The sequence below is a fragment of the Pyxicephalus adspersus genome, chromosome 8, assembly GCF_032062135.1.
Source record: "Pyxicephalus adspersus chromosome 8, UCB_Pads_2.0, whole genome shotgun sequence".
NCBI classification, from domain to species: Eukaryota; Metazoa; Chordata; class Amphibia; order Anura; family Pyxicephalidae; genus Pyxicephalus; species Pyxicephalus adspersus.
In genome coordinates this window covers 18,134,353-18,151,441 of record NC_092865.1, presented here as the reverse complement: position 1 = coordinate 18,151,441, position 17,089 = coordinate 18,134,353, and the positions used below count along the sequence as shown (strand labels likewise).

The following is a 17,089-nucleotide window of genomic DNA, read 5'->3' as shown; positions in this document are numbered from 1 at the left end:
CAGGCATTCTCAGCTGGATCATCTCTGCAGGCCCGGTGTTTGTCGGCTGCTGTTGGAAGCAAAAAAATTTGTAATTTTCTTAATACCTGTTTTTCCAATAAACCTGCACTGAATGTCTTCCCTGCTCATTCACTCTCCCTTGAGCCTGAAAGCTTGCAAACAGCTTGTTTGGAACATAGTTGGTAGGATTTGCTTCTTTTAAGCCACAAGAGCATTAGTGAGCCTGGTACTGATGTTAGGTGATCAGACTTGGCACACAGCTGACATTCTAATTCAACCAAGGATCTTTAGTTAAATCGGAGCTCTGCGCTTGCACCCATCTCATCAAACTGCAAAAGAAAGTTCTGATTTAGCAGAAAATTTAAACTGACTTAGAAAGTCAACATAACTGCTTCACGCAGACAGAGGTACCTGTCTTCCCATTTTCTATAATTATTTTTGGGAGACTGATTGTGTGATTATTAGACCTGTGTTAATCTACAAAAGGGTTTCTTAAATGTGTACGTCTTCAAAGCACAGTATACAGACTTTGCTTACAGTTTATGATTTAAAGCTGAACTAACCCATGACACTCACCTGCCATTGTCCTGCCATCTTTTTTTCTTGTGATCTTCACCATCTTGATTGGTCAGTCTGAGATGACGTAATGACTTTGCATGTGCACGGGAGTTCATTTGGTGCTGGCAACAACAGCGGAACCCAGGAGGTAACGGGGATCCTGGCAACCAACACATGCCAAGTTCAATGATATTCACAGCTCCACAAAGTCATCAAGAATGCTTATTGCAGAAAGGACATCACCTGTCTCTGGAACCGTGCACCAAGCCAGCGCCATAGAACACATAGCTGGAAGAGTTTAGTGTGGATAGTCAAATGTCCACAAACTTGTAAATCTATATTTGTATAGTAGATCTAAATTCTTTTTTTCAAAGCACTTTATACATCTTCTAGTGATCCCCAGACCCTTTTATCCAGATTCTACACCTGGACATTTTCAGTAGTTACATGGCTGTTTTTGGGTGGTTATTTAAAAGTTGGGTCACAATACAGGGGCCACCACCCACCTATACCTCCTTCCCACCCAGCTCACCAAAACTTCTGGGGAGAGCACTGCATACCCATACCTTTAGTGTATTGGGGCTATAGGGTATTTTTCACCCCAGTTTCTATTGACTTCAATCACCTTTTTAGGACATAGTCCCCCCCCCCATTTCAGCTTTTACAAAATGAGATCTTGTGTCCATTGCCAGTTAAACCATAAGCAGGGAATCTTACCGGACTAGTATTATTGTACTGTAACAAATGTATCCGCATGAGTTGCAGATCTGGGAGCTGAAATGCTGAGAACAGGGGCTCTTCAGTCCTGGGTATTAAGCTTTTTGAAGCACAGCCAAATCAGGGGTTTAAACTTTCAGAATACACAGCTTTAATCTGATGCTGAGCTAGCAACACCACTTTCAAAGGCTGATGATGAAAATACAGTTTGAATTTAGACAAAATAAAAAACAAAAAAACAAAACATATACGGTAGTGATTACATAAACATAAATGTAACACAAATGATGTTTAATCCCTTCGGAGTCAGCAAGCAGCCACCTTTTGTGGTGAGCTCCTGAATCTCAGAGGGGGTTATTCTACACAAAACAAAGGATCTCCAATTTGTGTATCTGCTTGGAATACACAGTAAAATAAAAATATATATATATATAATCAGGTTTGGTTAATGGATCATGTTCATATGCTTTATGATTCCAAATTGTGATTACAGTCACCTGTCCCTAGGCTAAGCATGGGCAAGCTACATTTCTCCAGCTGCTGAAGTACTGCAGGGCATGCTGGGGTTTGTAGCTCCTCAGCAGATGCTGCTTTAAAACAGCGTTGTTTGGGTGAGGAGCCCATCCTGCGATTGCAAATTCATGTTACAGAGACCTAAGGCTGTGGATTTTCCATTTCCAGTGGAAAGAAATAATAATATAATATAATTAATTATAATAATAATAAAAGGTGCAAATAATTCCTCCGCTCAAGGAGGAGTCAGAAGCCTGGAACAGGCCATTCTGGGAGCCAAATGGTTAAAACTAATTGTGTGCCAGTCCTTTTAAAATCGGAATCATCCTCCGGAGTCTATCCTTCAACAGATCACTTTGAGCACCGATGTGCTCTGACCTAGATGGCCTTATGTCTGTTTAAAGAGGGAATCCCTCCTATTTCTTCTGCAATCTATTTTTCCAAGAGGTGAAGCACGGGAGGATGACAGCGGACATTACTGTATGCATATATCAGCAGAGTCCCATCCAAAAAGGTCCACACACAGAGTAACAAACACATTAGTGCCAAGTATGTCCATCCGACGCCAGGCCTTATATTCAGGACATGTCCAGAACGATGCAAGTCTTTAACTCCAAACAATGACAGACACAAACCCTCACAAATTCACTTGGAACAACATAACAGGCTACTGGAGGAGATTTGGAAGGTGCAGAATAATGACAAGGCAAGAGACAGAATCAATAGAATTAACATACATAACAGGCCTTGTATTCAATGACCGGAACACAGAAGTAAACAAAGCATTGTTTTTAAGCACGGAAGGATCCAAGAGGGGTAGGTAATCATCCATTAAACAGGAGCCGCGGCTTTAAACCCCAACTGGAGGTCTGTGATAAAAATAGTTTCCCACTGACGTGATTCGGTATATATTCAAGGATGCAGACAGGTAAATCATTCTGTTTTTGTGTGCAATCTCCTAATCTGTTTTATCGTGGCTCTTTGGGTTCAGACGATGGGAACCCTGGGCAGCCAAAGTCTTGTTGTGCAAGGTCCGGGAGAGGCTCAGTTAGTCTCGTAAGATGACAGCAGTGCTGCATCCACTGGTTCCATGCAGGAAGGGCAAGTGAAGGATCGCATTAGCCAGTCGTCTATACAGTCCATGTGATAAATGTGCATGCAGGGCAGGAATCGTATGGGGTCTCCATACACAAAGTCCATCATACAGATCACACACCTGTGGAAAGACGAGAACATTTAGTATAATGGTGACAGAGGTTACACCAGGAGGTACACCTTAAAAAAAAATAAAATAAAAACTTAGCTGCAGGATTGTACCACACATGCCAAGTGATTAACAATTCTTTCTTTACAGTGTATAGTATATATGTCCAAATGGGAATCTCATACAATGCTTCTTATGGAAGCAACCGATCTCCGGTTCCTAGGAAGCCAGCATATTCCCAGGCAGTAATCAAGAACCTAAATCATGTCTACTTCACTGCTCTGAGAGTAGTTTCCAGCTTGTGAATCTGGGAAAATTAATTCATGAGACCACCTGAAGTGACAGCAAATTGATCCTTAAACATCAGACCTTGGTTAGCCATACCCCAAGCAATGTTTTTGAACGATTAGATAACGTTGAATTGGATCTAAACAGTTTTATTTGCATTGAGCAGTGATAACACAGATACAGAAGAGTAAAGGGGTACACAAATATGCACAAAAGTGGGGACGCATCATTGGATTAGTCTGGATATTTTAGGTGAGCACAATATTTATTGGCTGCCAAAACATCGATTTTGCTACCAATACTCTAATAGTCTGTTTCATTTCTATTTATTTGTATATTGGAAGGGTGAGGAGTGGATGAAGGCAGCCTTTGAAGGGTTTTTGATTGCGGTTTGTTGAGGACTACTGATCCCCCAACTAAGGATATGGACTGTAGATGCAAGGGAACTTTCACACTGTTCATGGTAAATCACGAATAGGCTGTCAGCTCACTAAAATATCAGTTAAATGTTTGTCCTAAAACATATTCTGAATAGCAGAGCCCCATCTGGATACAAATCAGGGGTGGACAAAATACTGAAACATCCAGAAGTTTCTAGGCAAGTTTAACTAAATTAGGAGAATGGCAGTTGTCTTTTAAAAGACAAGAAAATTCAGATAAGTTTACCATGATCTGCCATTTTCCCTTATTTTATCCTACATAGGAGACATTTATAACAATTCCTTTTTCATTTCTTAGCTGCTTGACTCCTGGCCTTTGCAAAGCTCAGAAACACATAACAGTTCTACATTCTCTTTTGAAGAGTCAGTGTCCCCATGAGAACACCTGTACTGTACAGAATCCCTCTGGGTTGGAGCGGAGGATCCTGAAAAAAATACTTGTTTGTGTTCACAGCTATTCCCCTGTGAAAGTCAGAGCATCGGTGTATCGGGAACCATGGTGAAATCAGGGGTGGTCAACCCTCCTGATTTTTTTTCCACAGCCTCCACCACTGCAATCTGCTAGGGCCCAAACGTATATGTAATAGGCCTAAATTAAACTGGGAAAGTAATACAGAACGAAGGTGTGTGATCATAGACCAATTGTAATCTACCCTGCACTTTCTATAGCACGGCAGTCGCCAACCAGTGGTCCCCAAGAAAATTTTGGTGGTCCGCGGATCTGGCTGGTGCACCCCCCAGCTGTGTCCCTCTCCTGACGCACCAGCCAGAGCCGCAGACCATGTCCCCCATATGGATCGCAGGGTCAGGGCAGAGGGCAGGTTCTGGCATCATGACATCAGTTTTTTTGGGGGGGTTCCCCCTTTGAGTGACACAAGTCTCCCTGCAAATGGGCAGTTCGGAGTCCATCAGCTTAGTGGTCCTTGAGGTGCAAAAGGTTGGCGACCACTGCTATAGCACACATAAAAGCAGCAGCATTGATTTAGAAGTGTCATCCCAGGCACTTACTCTCTAATCTTCTTTTCTGATCCATCTCGTCCAGGATCATACACTCCTTTAGGAAGGTGCTGAATGAGTCCTATTCGTTGCGCTATTCTGATTTGCTCCTCTTCTGTGAGCTGTGTGGCTAATCGGGTCTGGCTTGGGGTTGGATGATACACCGGAACTGGAGCCTGCTCCTGTAAGACAAATAGATTTTTTATGAAGAAGATAAAGAGCAATAAGCCACATGTTTACTGAATAACTGATCAAAAATGTTCCAAGTACAGCAAATGTATCTATTTTCTGCAGCTTCTTGGAAGCTAAGCAGATCTTAAAGACACACAATTTAAAGTCTGCAATTAATAATAAATCATTACATTATTTAAAATAAAAAATGCATTGTAAGTTACTGGACATGACTTCCACAGCAGAAATCAGACTGGGAGAAAGATAGCACAAGCAGCCAATCGGAAGTGCTGCAGTACTCACAATGCTGATAGTGACAGGAAATGAGGTTATCAATACAAGAAATAAAAATCAGGTCTCATGTACTGTATTGTGTGGAGGAGCTGTGTAAACCTCAGAACTGGACAGACATAAATCTCATGTATTATATCTGTGTATTTAGTGTGTATGGAGTATGGCCAATTGGCAGATGTGCCAGTGGAGAACAGCGGTAGTGATGCTGAAACAAAACCGCCCACCTTCTGCCGACTGGGCAGTTGCCATACAATAGGTGACACAAATACAGCATATAGGATGTTTAATATACCAGGCAGCTCGTGCTACACTTGATATAAAAAATGTAATTTACTGAGTAGGTTTATCATTGGCTAATTTACTTTACATAATTTACTGATTAGGTTATCATTCAATATACCAAGCAAATGCAAATGGCAAAAAAAAAAAAAAAAAAGACTGTGGGAGGAAAATGATACTTTGTGTTAAGGCCACACAATAAAAAAAGTCATACTGGAGTCGCTTTCAATTTAATTATTTTGCAAAAAGAAAGCTACAAGTGCTTGTTGACTGAATTTGGATTAGAGCGTAGCGTGGAGATAAGTACGCATAAATATAGTTAGCCATAGTTTAGCTCCGAAATCTGGAATATTGTAAGCTTGAAAATAATAAAGGCAAAACTTTAACATCCTTTCTATTTTTAGGCTGCAAACACTAAGTTGCTGCTTGCCTCCATAAAGCCACAAATTCAATGAATTTCACTGCTACAATGGAGAGTAGTTTGGGTCCGACGGCCTCGGCAAAGCAAACATCCATTACACGTATGCGTCCGTGTCCTAAGAATTGCGCTATTCTGATCTGCTCCTTCTCGGTCAGATGTATGGCTAGACGGGTCTGGCTTGGGCTTGGATGGCACAATGGAACCGGTAAGTTTTACAAAAACTCAAAATAACTTCTGGACATTTTTGCACAGTCCCCAATTATTTTTTTAGGAGGAATCACAAGTGTCTTCCAGCCTGTTCTGTAGTGGGAGTACAGCGCCTGATACATACAATTATCCATGGAGTCTGGCTGACCGGTCTGAGGATGAATGAAGCAGACAGCAGTCTCTTCCATGGCCAGCTGTCTCCAGAGGCCATGCCAGTTGCTGCTGTCTTACACCATTAAACCACCAGACTGCTGACACACTTGCAATAAAAGAGGCTTCTACTCCTATATCCCCCCCAGCATTCCATGATCTGCAGCATGCAGCAGGATCGCTGGACTGGAAAACAGTTGTGTAATTGTAAAGCCTGCAGGAACTTCTCAGAACACTTGAAAGGATCTCTTTTATGACTGGTAAGTTATATGATATGTCTACAAAACATTACCATGAGCAGAAAAAGCAGATTATGAAATTTGTACATCCACAGCATTAGAAAAACTGAATTAGATCTCGATATCCCAGTCAGACATTTCCAAAATGTTCACCTTTTTACAGAATTTAAAGGAAACTTGTCCTGAGAAGGCATAGACTCCCCCAGATATCAAAATGAATGCCAAATCACTCTGTTCCCGATTTATTTCCCAATAGCAACAAACAGCCAATGTTACAGCAATTTGGTTTGGCACTCCTTCCTATATCTGTTTGTTGGAGTGTGGCCTAGGACCCTATATTGGGGTGATTATGACATGAGCTACCTCATCATTGTGGCTTCAACACAACGTTTGAGATTAAGACTCCATTTTCTGCCTTTTAGCTGACTGCCCCTGCCGGCCCGATGCAGCGACCTGCCGGCACCATGCAGCGACCTGCCGGCACCATGCAGCGACCTGCCGGCACCATGCAGCGACCTGCCGACTGTTTTTAAGGGGTTACTGAAAAATTGGGTTACTATTATACAGGGGCTACCACCTGCCTACATGTTCTTCCCATCCAACTTAAAGAAAAATCTGGAGATAAAATCTATGGTAAAGATCCAGCTTCTCCTACAATTCTGTGTTCCTGAAGGAGGTTGCCATTGTTGACAACAACTTCTGAAAATGCTGGTCCAGTGGTTCTGAGTTTTCCTTATCACTGGCTGAGAGTTACATTGGTGTAAAATGTATACCGTGCTGTAAATTTCTATTAATGTGATGTAAACTCTGATATCCTAAAAGGAATTGTGTATTTGTACTAAAAAGAGTAGAAAAGAATTTGTGTTTTTTATAACAATGGGTAGGTGATAATTACAGAAACACCACAGCAAAGAGGACAGAGTGCAAAACGTGAGATGGCTAATATGAATCAATACATTTGCAAACAACAACAAAAACATGGCAAAAAAAAAATCTTGATAGTCGAGTAAAAGTAAACTTTAGCCATTCCCAGCAGGGTTTTGAAATAAAATGCAGCTCAGGCTGCAACACTCTTCTCCTTTTCGATGCTGTACCCCACAATACCTCTTCTACTTCCTAAAAGGTAAGTATGAGCAAGTGTCCTTTGCAAACATATCCCTAAAAGTAAAAGTCAATGTCTTCCCATAAGGTCCCATGACCAGAAGCCTCGGATTCACAATCCCCGGTTTATCAAGCCAACAGAAAGGCTTTTCAACTTTTGGAAACCACAAGTGTTCCTCACTGATGCTTTACTATTATTCTGACATTATTATTTGCAAAATATAGCTTTTTTTTTAATAATTAAGAAACCAAACACTAGTAATAGTCATTTAGAAACCTTGGTAACAAGAACACAAGATTAGATAACCAAAATAAGGAACAAAAACACATAAGGAGTTGTTATAAAAACAGATACTCCTACAACCCAAAACACACTCCGATAGTTAAACCTAAATCACCATCTTTGAGAAGCCACAAAATATGTGACAGCCGCATTACGTAAACTGGGGAAAACCAGAAATACCTGGCACTGGATTTACTGTACAGCAATGTCCAACATGCTGGGCTTCATCCAGAACTACTCTGTGTAAAGACATCGCAGGGCTCAGTATAATCATAATAGGTCAATGTGAGACTGTGGGCCCCGATCCTTTCTATTCTTCGTACTGGATTTTTTAATTTAGGAGTGTTTAATTACAAAGGTGTCAATGATCTGGGTCCATTTGCTGTTCTGCATTGTCACCCTGTTCATCAAGCAGAAGTTATGTCGATGTTTATTGCACCGGTTTTCCACCAACACACATATATATATATATATCCAATCTCCAATTCCCTCTAAAAGGGGCTAACATCTATTTTACTTGTTCACCCCAGCTAGAAATGACAAAGCTTGAAGAAATTTGAAGTATGGGTCCACTTTAAATGAAGCAAAACTAAACTTAAAGGAGAGACCAATCGATAATAACCTAAACCCATTGCTGGAGCCGCCATCTTCTTCCTTCTCTTCCACATTCTGATCTTGATTGGCATGACGCAGCTCCCTCACCAGGATTATCAGGTATCCCTGGCAACAATTGCAGTTTATCGAAATTTGACAGCTGGGTGGTGATCAGGCAAAAATAGTTATTGCAGGAAGGACATGGCCTGTCCCTTTCTGCAATAAACACCTGCCTAATCGCCAATTTTCAAAGCGATCATCACCTTGGAAAATAAAAACCGAGCAGGTAGGTTCTGCTGTTGCAGAAACATGTCCCTTGTGTAATAAAATAAACTTACCTTCCTATTCACATTTAAGCGTCTCTCCTCGCTCCTTTGCCAGTGTACATTATACAGATGGTTACAATCAGCAGGTAAGTTTGAATAACTGTAGAAGAGACAGCCTGCCGATTCTGCAACAAAACACCCCGCCTGATCATAATTTTTACTTTTTTATTGGTGTTTTCATGTATAAACACAATTTTTACATTTTAAGCTTAGCTCTAGTTTAACCTGCAATGATGCACTCAAGGCAACCAATCACAAATGTCCTTTCATCCCGTTAGCCGGGGTGGTCTAATAAAAGCCGACTTTTAATACGTTGCTATGGCTGCAGGACAAATCTCACCATATTGTCAGTTAAGCCAGAAACATTCAGAGGCACCCAGGCTGTATATACAAAGAGTGGAAAAAGAGGTCAGCCAGCACAGGAGGCCAGTTATCTGTGGTAATCCCAGAGATAAAGATTAGAGGAAGATTACAAAGCTAAGCACCACTAAAAAAAAAAATAAAATCAACTAAATAAAATCTCAGAGCAGACAGCGCCAACGTTGCTTGTCAGGCTTTCTAGCAGCGTATGAGCGAGGGAAAGGGTTCTGCTGTTAAAATGATAGATTATCACCGTCTGCCTGAAAGGAAGCGGACAATGGGAAGGACACGAAGAATCCCAACCTAGACTGTAGGGAGTGCTCTGGGCCTGAAGCTGCCACCGACGTGTAGCTGGTACAATGCCCTTCAGAGCAATCATTGTGTCTGCCTCTCTAGCTAGTAAAACCTAAGGCTACGTACACACATGCAATAAATATCGTTTGAAAACGAACAATCAATGATTCTTCCCGATTATTTTGAACGATCGTATTGTGCACAATTCTGTACATGCTGTAACGATACGATTGTTCAAATATAATCCACCAATAATGTACACACACTAGATACGATCGTTCGAATGATGCAGGGAGTGATATGTACAGGAGAAAGTGTATTACAGAACAATCCACCATCACTGAACGACCGTACGCACAATAGATACCGAACAATCGTCCCCCAATCAGATCCTCCGGGGCGGTCGTTCGTGCGTTTCCAGCGAGATTCCTCGTTCATCGGCGTCATTGACAAGTTGGTGTGCACTTATTTTGTTAAATATCAAACGATCTGTCGTGGATCGTTAGTTTCCAACGACAATTATTGCACATGTGTACGCAGCCTAGGACAGACGCAAAATAATTGTCACTGGAAACAATTGTCAGTAATCTTTTCCAGTAACAAGAGGAACAAATGAGTGCTATACAGACAGCCCTCTTCTATGGAGAGGGGAGGATGAGATGGAGGAAGCCCGCTGCGTCCTCCCAACAATAAACAAGAGCAGTAGTTAGTCTTTGGTTTACAGTTCTACCGTGATCATCAGCGTAGTACTTCATGGGAAACCTGTACACAGTTAGCTGATAAATTATCATCTTAGAGGACAAAAAAAGCACTAGTATCTGTAAAATACAGACAAAAGGGACAGACCACCCACAAATGTGCCAGTATATAGAAAGAGTTCAATAGAAACGTAACCAGTGATACGCATCTGTCCCTGCTCTGTTGCAGTATGCCACAATCTTCTTGCTGACCAGTGGGAAGAATGTCAATCTTACAGATAGCCAAAAAGATCATTGGTATCTGTTAAACTGACCTGAGAGGAACAAAGGAACCCCCACCAACCGCTGGAGGAACTGCTAAAACTATAACACTGTCATTCCTCATGCTTCACAGTTGGTATAGGGGTTTTTCTCATGACATTTTCTGTTTTGCCCTGAACATATCTATAGTTGTTGTAGCCTAACTATCTTCGATTATCTTCAGTCCACAGCAATTGTTCCTGAAGGCTAAATCATTGCCTATGTTCAATGGTAAAGTGTAATTTTAGGATGCTTTTCTTTTTTAGATTTTATTCTGGCACACCTGGCATGCAAGTCAAATTGGTGACATTTCTTTTTGTATAAGCATGAATCTTTGGGTTCAAGGAGACTGTTTGCATGACAAAGACAGCTTTTGGACTAGATTTGTGAGGCAATTCTGAAATTTGTGAGGCATTTGAAATATACAACAAACTTTTGGATGATTTTCCCCACAGTGGAAACATGTTAAATCCTCTGCCTCTCCTAGGCACCCATTACCTTTTTTCCAAAGGCCTCTTCTGATCTGGTTTACAGAATACATATTTCACCTGCACTTATTATTCAAAAAAAATTGTCAACACCTTATTCTAATTTAGATTATTGTTCATATTATTAAACAGGATTTACATTGCCCCAACATATTAGGCAGCGCTGTACATTAAATAGGGGTTGCAAATGACAGACAGATACAGACAGTGATACAGGGGGAGAGGACCCTGCCCTGAAGAGCTTACAATTCAGGAAAATAAATACATCATGTCAGTGTTATGGGTCATGTGCGTATCACCGTACCCGTAGGCACTGTGCAAATAAAGATCTTTTGTTTGCTTGTTCTGAAAAAGTCAACAAACTCCATGGGATGTACTAACAATTTCACATGACTAATGACATATAAAACAGAACTCCTGATTTAAAGACCCGAGAAAAAATTAAAGAGAAATAAGGATTTTATACCACAGGCTCTATTAGAAATTAATGTATTTCCTCAGGAAAGTACACACAATGAATAATGAAGTAGTAAAAAGAGAAGTAAAAAAAAATGTATTTGGCCTGGTGAATATTAAAGACACAGACATTCACCTGTACAGTTGCATAATTGTACTCCGGTATTATTACTGCTCTGTATTTGCATAAACTGGCAGACCTATGAAGCAGGAAGAGATAACACCTGATCTTGCTGAAGGCGAGCCGGGTAATGTGAGCTGGCACAATGACATCACACGGTGACTGTGCACACACACATGTACAATCACACGCTGTCCTCTACAAGCATGATCAAACACAGCCGAAGGTCCTTTATACATGCAAGGCAATAATCCTAAGAAATGCAGGCAAGTGGGGAAATTCTGAGGTTTCATATAGAGCCTTGTGTGTAAAGTGAGTATTGTGTAAATTAAAGTGATAATCTGATACTTCGGCTGTGCATGCTTTGTGGCAAGTTAAATTACAGATAGGTAATTATCTAATTGGAAAGACAATTGCCCAGGAGTAAATAAAAAATGAAGGAATCAAGCTGCAATATGGTAACACCAATAAGTCCTGTAGGACAAATGTCTGCAATAGTGTCAAAAGTAGCCGGCACATAACATGGAGTGGTGTGTGTGTGTGTATACATACGGTAACACACACAATTTGGCTATTCAGAAATAAAAGGTAATTAAAATACACAATACTGGTAATAAGGGTGGGCCCTAAACCACAAAAGGCTATTGTTGAGAGCCAGGCTGCTTGGGTTATTATAATAAAAAAGGGGAGAACAGCAGGGGATTTCATGTGGCCCAAACTGACTTGATCTTAAAGGCTGGTATAATATACTGGCTGGACTGGATCCCAAGTCCAGAAATGTTTTGCTGGTTTCTGTATGTTTTTTTACTTTTGTTAGTATTGTCACTGGTTTCCCACTAATCCCGAGGAAGCCTAAACCGGTGAAATGCGTCGGGACTCGGGAAACATTTCCGCCAGTAAAACGTAACAACCTTTAAGATCAAGTCAGTTGTACTTTGTATAGTATAGGCCTTGTCACCCTCGAAATTATTGGGGGTTATGAACATGGTCTCTGACTAGATATAAGTAATTAATCTTTGTTTTACCACTGTATATACCTTGTACAATCACATAAAAACATTTGAGCCACATACAATCCCCTGCTGTTCTCTCCTTTCTGTTTATTAAATAAAGGGGCACTTAAAAGAGATTTGGCTTCTCCAGTATGCAAGTTGCCTGGTTGTCCAAAGTCAAGAATGCAGTTCAACGATCACTGTGAGAAGGAAAGGGTAACACCAACTTCATCTAAAGTTTGCTTTGTTGGTAAAATAAATCCATGTTTTGGAAATAAACAAAACAGTGTCAACACATAACACAAAGTACTATAAAGTACCCTAATGCAAACTAAGCAACCAAAAGCCCTAAAGAATAAATTTAAAGTACCAACTTCTATTCTAGTAGAACTTTAGCTTCCCTGACGTGGTAATGTCAATACAGAAACAAAAACATTGACATTTGATTAAAAGGTCACAAGTGCACTCTTTCCCCCTTCTTCCACTGGGATTTCTCAGTGTTTCGTAAGCACCTTAAGTCACACTACCTCTGCAGGTAACAATGCACCCAGCAAAGGATCTAAAAGAAAAATGTGACTTCACAGACCAGATCATCCCTTCTTTTGATTCATGGTCCAGTTCTGCTGCTCAGGTGCCCATCATAAGGGATTCTGACAGGGGACAAAAGTCAAGAATGAGCATTCTAACCACTATGCAACTATTTTTGAAAAAGGAACTCTTATAATGAATCAGCCTGACAGGTCAGCTTCCTCCCCTCCAAGGTATTCTGTAAACTATGGACCCCATAATCCTGTCGCCAGTTCACTAGTAGCAGAGTACTAACCATTGCATACCAAGAACACCCTGCTTATGCGTGTCCATTTTTTCTGCTTCCAACACATCACCTTCAAGAGCAGACATTCACTTACTGCTAATATGCTATCCTGTGTCAGGTGCCATTGTATTGAGATACCACGGATAGAGGATGTGAATATCATGGTTATCATTGGCTCATCAATGCATGTTAGCAACTGTTTTTGGGTTGACTTTAATATTTTTACGAAGAGTTAGTAAGTATAAAAGTGAGTCGATGGCAGATATATAGAAAAAGTAAAAGAAAAATTTTAAAAAATCATGATTACAGAAAGTGACATTCTCTAGAAAATGCAGCTTCTATAGGGTAATCAGAAGTCGTAAACTAATAGGATCAAGCATGCAAGAACATAGACATGCATGTACGTATCACAGCCATGAAAGTCAGGGGTTGACCTACGTGTGTCATCAGACCAGGCACAGAAATAACATTTAACAATGACTGTTACAGTTTTCCACCTCCATGTCCTAACACATGCCATGGCAATTTACATAGAAGGAAATGGAAGCTCAATAAAAAGAGGATATATCTTGTGAAATATATAGGTCATAGCAACTACAGATTTCAATTCAGCGTTGGCTCCAGCTGTAGGATTACTAGAAGATGCTTCGGTCTGACGTGATAGGTCTGCTTTAAATATCCTTGTTACCAGGTACTCCTAGTATGAAATAGCATGGAACTGCATGCAATGTACAGAGGAGGGTCATACTCTGGTTATATGGCCATAAACCAAGCTTTTATGTAATTGCCATTTTAGCTGGCTGTGCAGAAACTGAAGGTTATATCAAGAACACAGTTATGATCTTGGCACCATTTACTTAGCAGAAAAACATACCAGTCGTATTTATATCTTCAGCATGTCAAGATCCCATCAAGATTAACATTTAAGCTTTGTTCCAAGTCACCACCCTATGGTCAATCAATAAATGTACAAAGATTTATACATTAACCACAATGAATATGTATGTGAATTAAAAGAAAACGGGCTGGATAGCACTTTGAATGCAATAATATGCCATCTCCTTATAGTTTCCAGTATTATACAAAAATAAAAGATGATACCAGAAATGCATTTGATTGCTTTGGAGGAAGTAAAACATATATATATATATATATATATATATATATATATATATATATATATATATATATATATATATATATATATTTACTTCTGCTTCCTGATGGTGAGTTTATAGCTTTACGTTGGGATTTCAGACAACCAAGAACATTCCATATACATGATGCCTATTAGCATCATACTAAAGAGCTCCCAAGGATGAGTACACAAATAGTTGTCGACTGTTCATATCGGGCAAATGCCTGACGTGTACAGCAGTCCCATGACGTATTGATGGATGAGTGATCTGGACTGACTGTGGTGTCTTGCAATGGAGGAGATTCACCCTCTCCATAAAACAGAATGGCACTGTGTGTACACCGCTCGTTCACTCATCTGTCCTTGGAAACGATCATGAACAATACAACATGCCTACATAACCTAAGGTTTGAGACACACCTGAGATGTCCTAACGTGTTAGGATAAAGTACACAGTCATGTGACAGTATAAGCAAGTACTAAGTTCATTCCCTGCACAATCAACCCCTTTAGACAGTGGGAGAGTTTCAGGAACAGAGGCAGAGATGCCAAACCAGAAAACATTGGGCTGGACAAGGTGTGACTGGTTAAAGTGGAAATAAAGCTCGCTATTCTCACCTTTCTGTTCCACCGAAGGCAATACCACCTTCAGCCACCTCGACTAGCTGGGTCAGGTTGACGTAACTCCAGTACAGGTGCATGGGAATTCATTCCATCTTGGTGGGGGAAGCTGGGATTGCCCGGTATTCTGGCAACCAAAGTTGAGCTACGCATGCACAGTTTTTTTGGACAGTTCCACAGAGCAATCGGGAAGGTAGGAGTCGCCTTTCTGCAATAATTTTTTTTAAAATGGAACTTTAGTTTTGCTTTATAAGGCTGTAGGTTTGTGAAGGAGAAGTGACAAAGCCCTGCAAATTTTTTTTTTGCTCATTTAGTAGACAAGATAACAAAGCCTACGTTAGAGCATCAATTCAGCCCCAAATTTAAGGACGGTCCTTTTTTTTTTTTTTTTTGTCCCTTGTTCTAGGTCACATGTTCCTTCCTACCTTATGGTAGGGACATTAGATTGTGAGCTCCTTTGAGGGACAGCTAGTGACATGACTATGGACTTTGTAAAGCGCTGCATAATATGATGGTGCTGTATAAATACTGTATAATAATAATACCTGGAATTAATAGGCAATTTAATTTGCTCTAAGCAGCTAAATGGAGAATTGGGGTTGTGAAAGAAAGGTGATCATACGCTGTTTGGATTGTGAGCAATCAAAGCAAACCTGCTGTCTGGTCCTAAATGGCCTAAGCACAAATGTGCTTTAACAGCTGTTGAGAAAAGATATCAGACACAGGGAGTGCATTGTTTTCAATAGGTTTGCTGACTCAGCCCTGCATTGTGAGAAGCAGCAGTAAAGTACTGCGAAACAGAAGCCTGCGTATGCAATAAACTACATGTATACACAATCCCTTTATGTGTCATCATAGCTGAATGTAAATCAATGTGTGTTTAACCTATAAATATACAAATACATTCCAAACAGGTTAGTAACAAGACACAGCTAGACAATGGTTTGCACACAACACACTTCTCATCACAGGAAATTATTTAATAGTCCTTAGAAGACCGTGCAGGGAAAACACAAACATGCAGAAGGCTCAAGTAGCAGAAGCTTCACATTCTACAAGGGCAGACCTATTTCAGCTGTTCTTGGCAAGAGTTAAAGTCTTCCTCCCCAGGAACATTTACCAAGGCGTCTGTCAGAGAAAAGGCTGATTATTTGTTTTATACAAAAAAATTTCTGAGCCCTTTGCTGAAATAATGATAGTCGTAGGGATGCAAGTCCCACCAGATGTGTTCAATATGAGCTCACAGAGATGAAGTTCTTTTTATTTAAACAAAGATCCAAGTCAGTCTCCTGTGTGAACCACACACATGGAAGAACAAGATCAACTTGTCAAAACTGCTTTCACATTCCAAAAGGTCAAAGTACAGAAAGAAGGAACAAGACACGGAGCTCTGCTTTAGCCTGTTCACGAGGATAGAAAGGTGAGGCCAGCAATGAGATCAAGGATCCAATCCGATCAAGCATTCAAGGTCATTAAAAATTATCTAAAACCAAAATAAGTCTACGTACACACGTTTAATAATTGTCCTTAGAAAAGATCCTTCACAATACTTTCCAACGACAAAAAACTGAAGGAGTGCTGTACATACAGCGCCATTGTGCTCTATAGAGAGGGGAGAATGATGGAGCGGGACCCCGCTGCACTCTCTCTCCTTCACTACCATTATGGTCATTCATCGTTCGTGGATACGCCAAGACAGATCCATGAACAACAAACGCTATATACACGCCAGATTCTTGTCCAATATCAGCCCTGAGGTGAATATTGGACGAGAATCATCTGGTGTGTGTGTACGTAGCCCTAGGGTAGGTACACACGCTAGATTTTAATGACTAAAAGATAAATAAACGAGAGCTGTACATAGAGTGCTGTTCTGTTCTATGGAGCTGCGTTGCACGGAGGTCGTTCATGGATCCGCCAGGACGTCCTCTGTACAAGAGTCATCTGACCTAAACATAGTCCAGGTTTTGATAGAGTAAGGTTTTACACTTGTAAATATGCGGACAATTTTTAACCTAATAGGCGA

At 40.5% G+C, this 17,089-nt stretch overlaps 1 protein-coding gene across 2 annotated transcripts in view; it reads right to left on the bottom strand.

Moving 5' to 3' along the window:
- Positions 1-1,402: 1,402 nt before the first annotated feature.
- Positions 1,403-17,089, bottom strand: part of RNF11 (ring finger protein 11) — a 30,503-nt gene continuing 14,816 nt past the window's right edge. For both annotated transcript variants that reach the window (XM_072419625.1, XM_072419624.1), the window contains exons 2-3: positions 4,729-4,898; positions 1,403-3,004 (exon numbers count right to left, since the gene is read on the bottom strand). In XM_072419625.1, the coding sequence (XP_072275726.1) occupies positions 2,833-3,004; positions 4,729-4,898 (342 nt within the window). In that variant the 3' untranslated portion in view covers positions 1,403-2,832. The remainder of the gene's footprint in view (positions 3,005-4,728; positions 4,899-17,089) is intronic.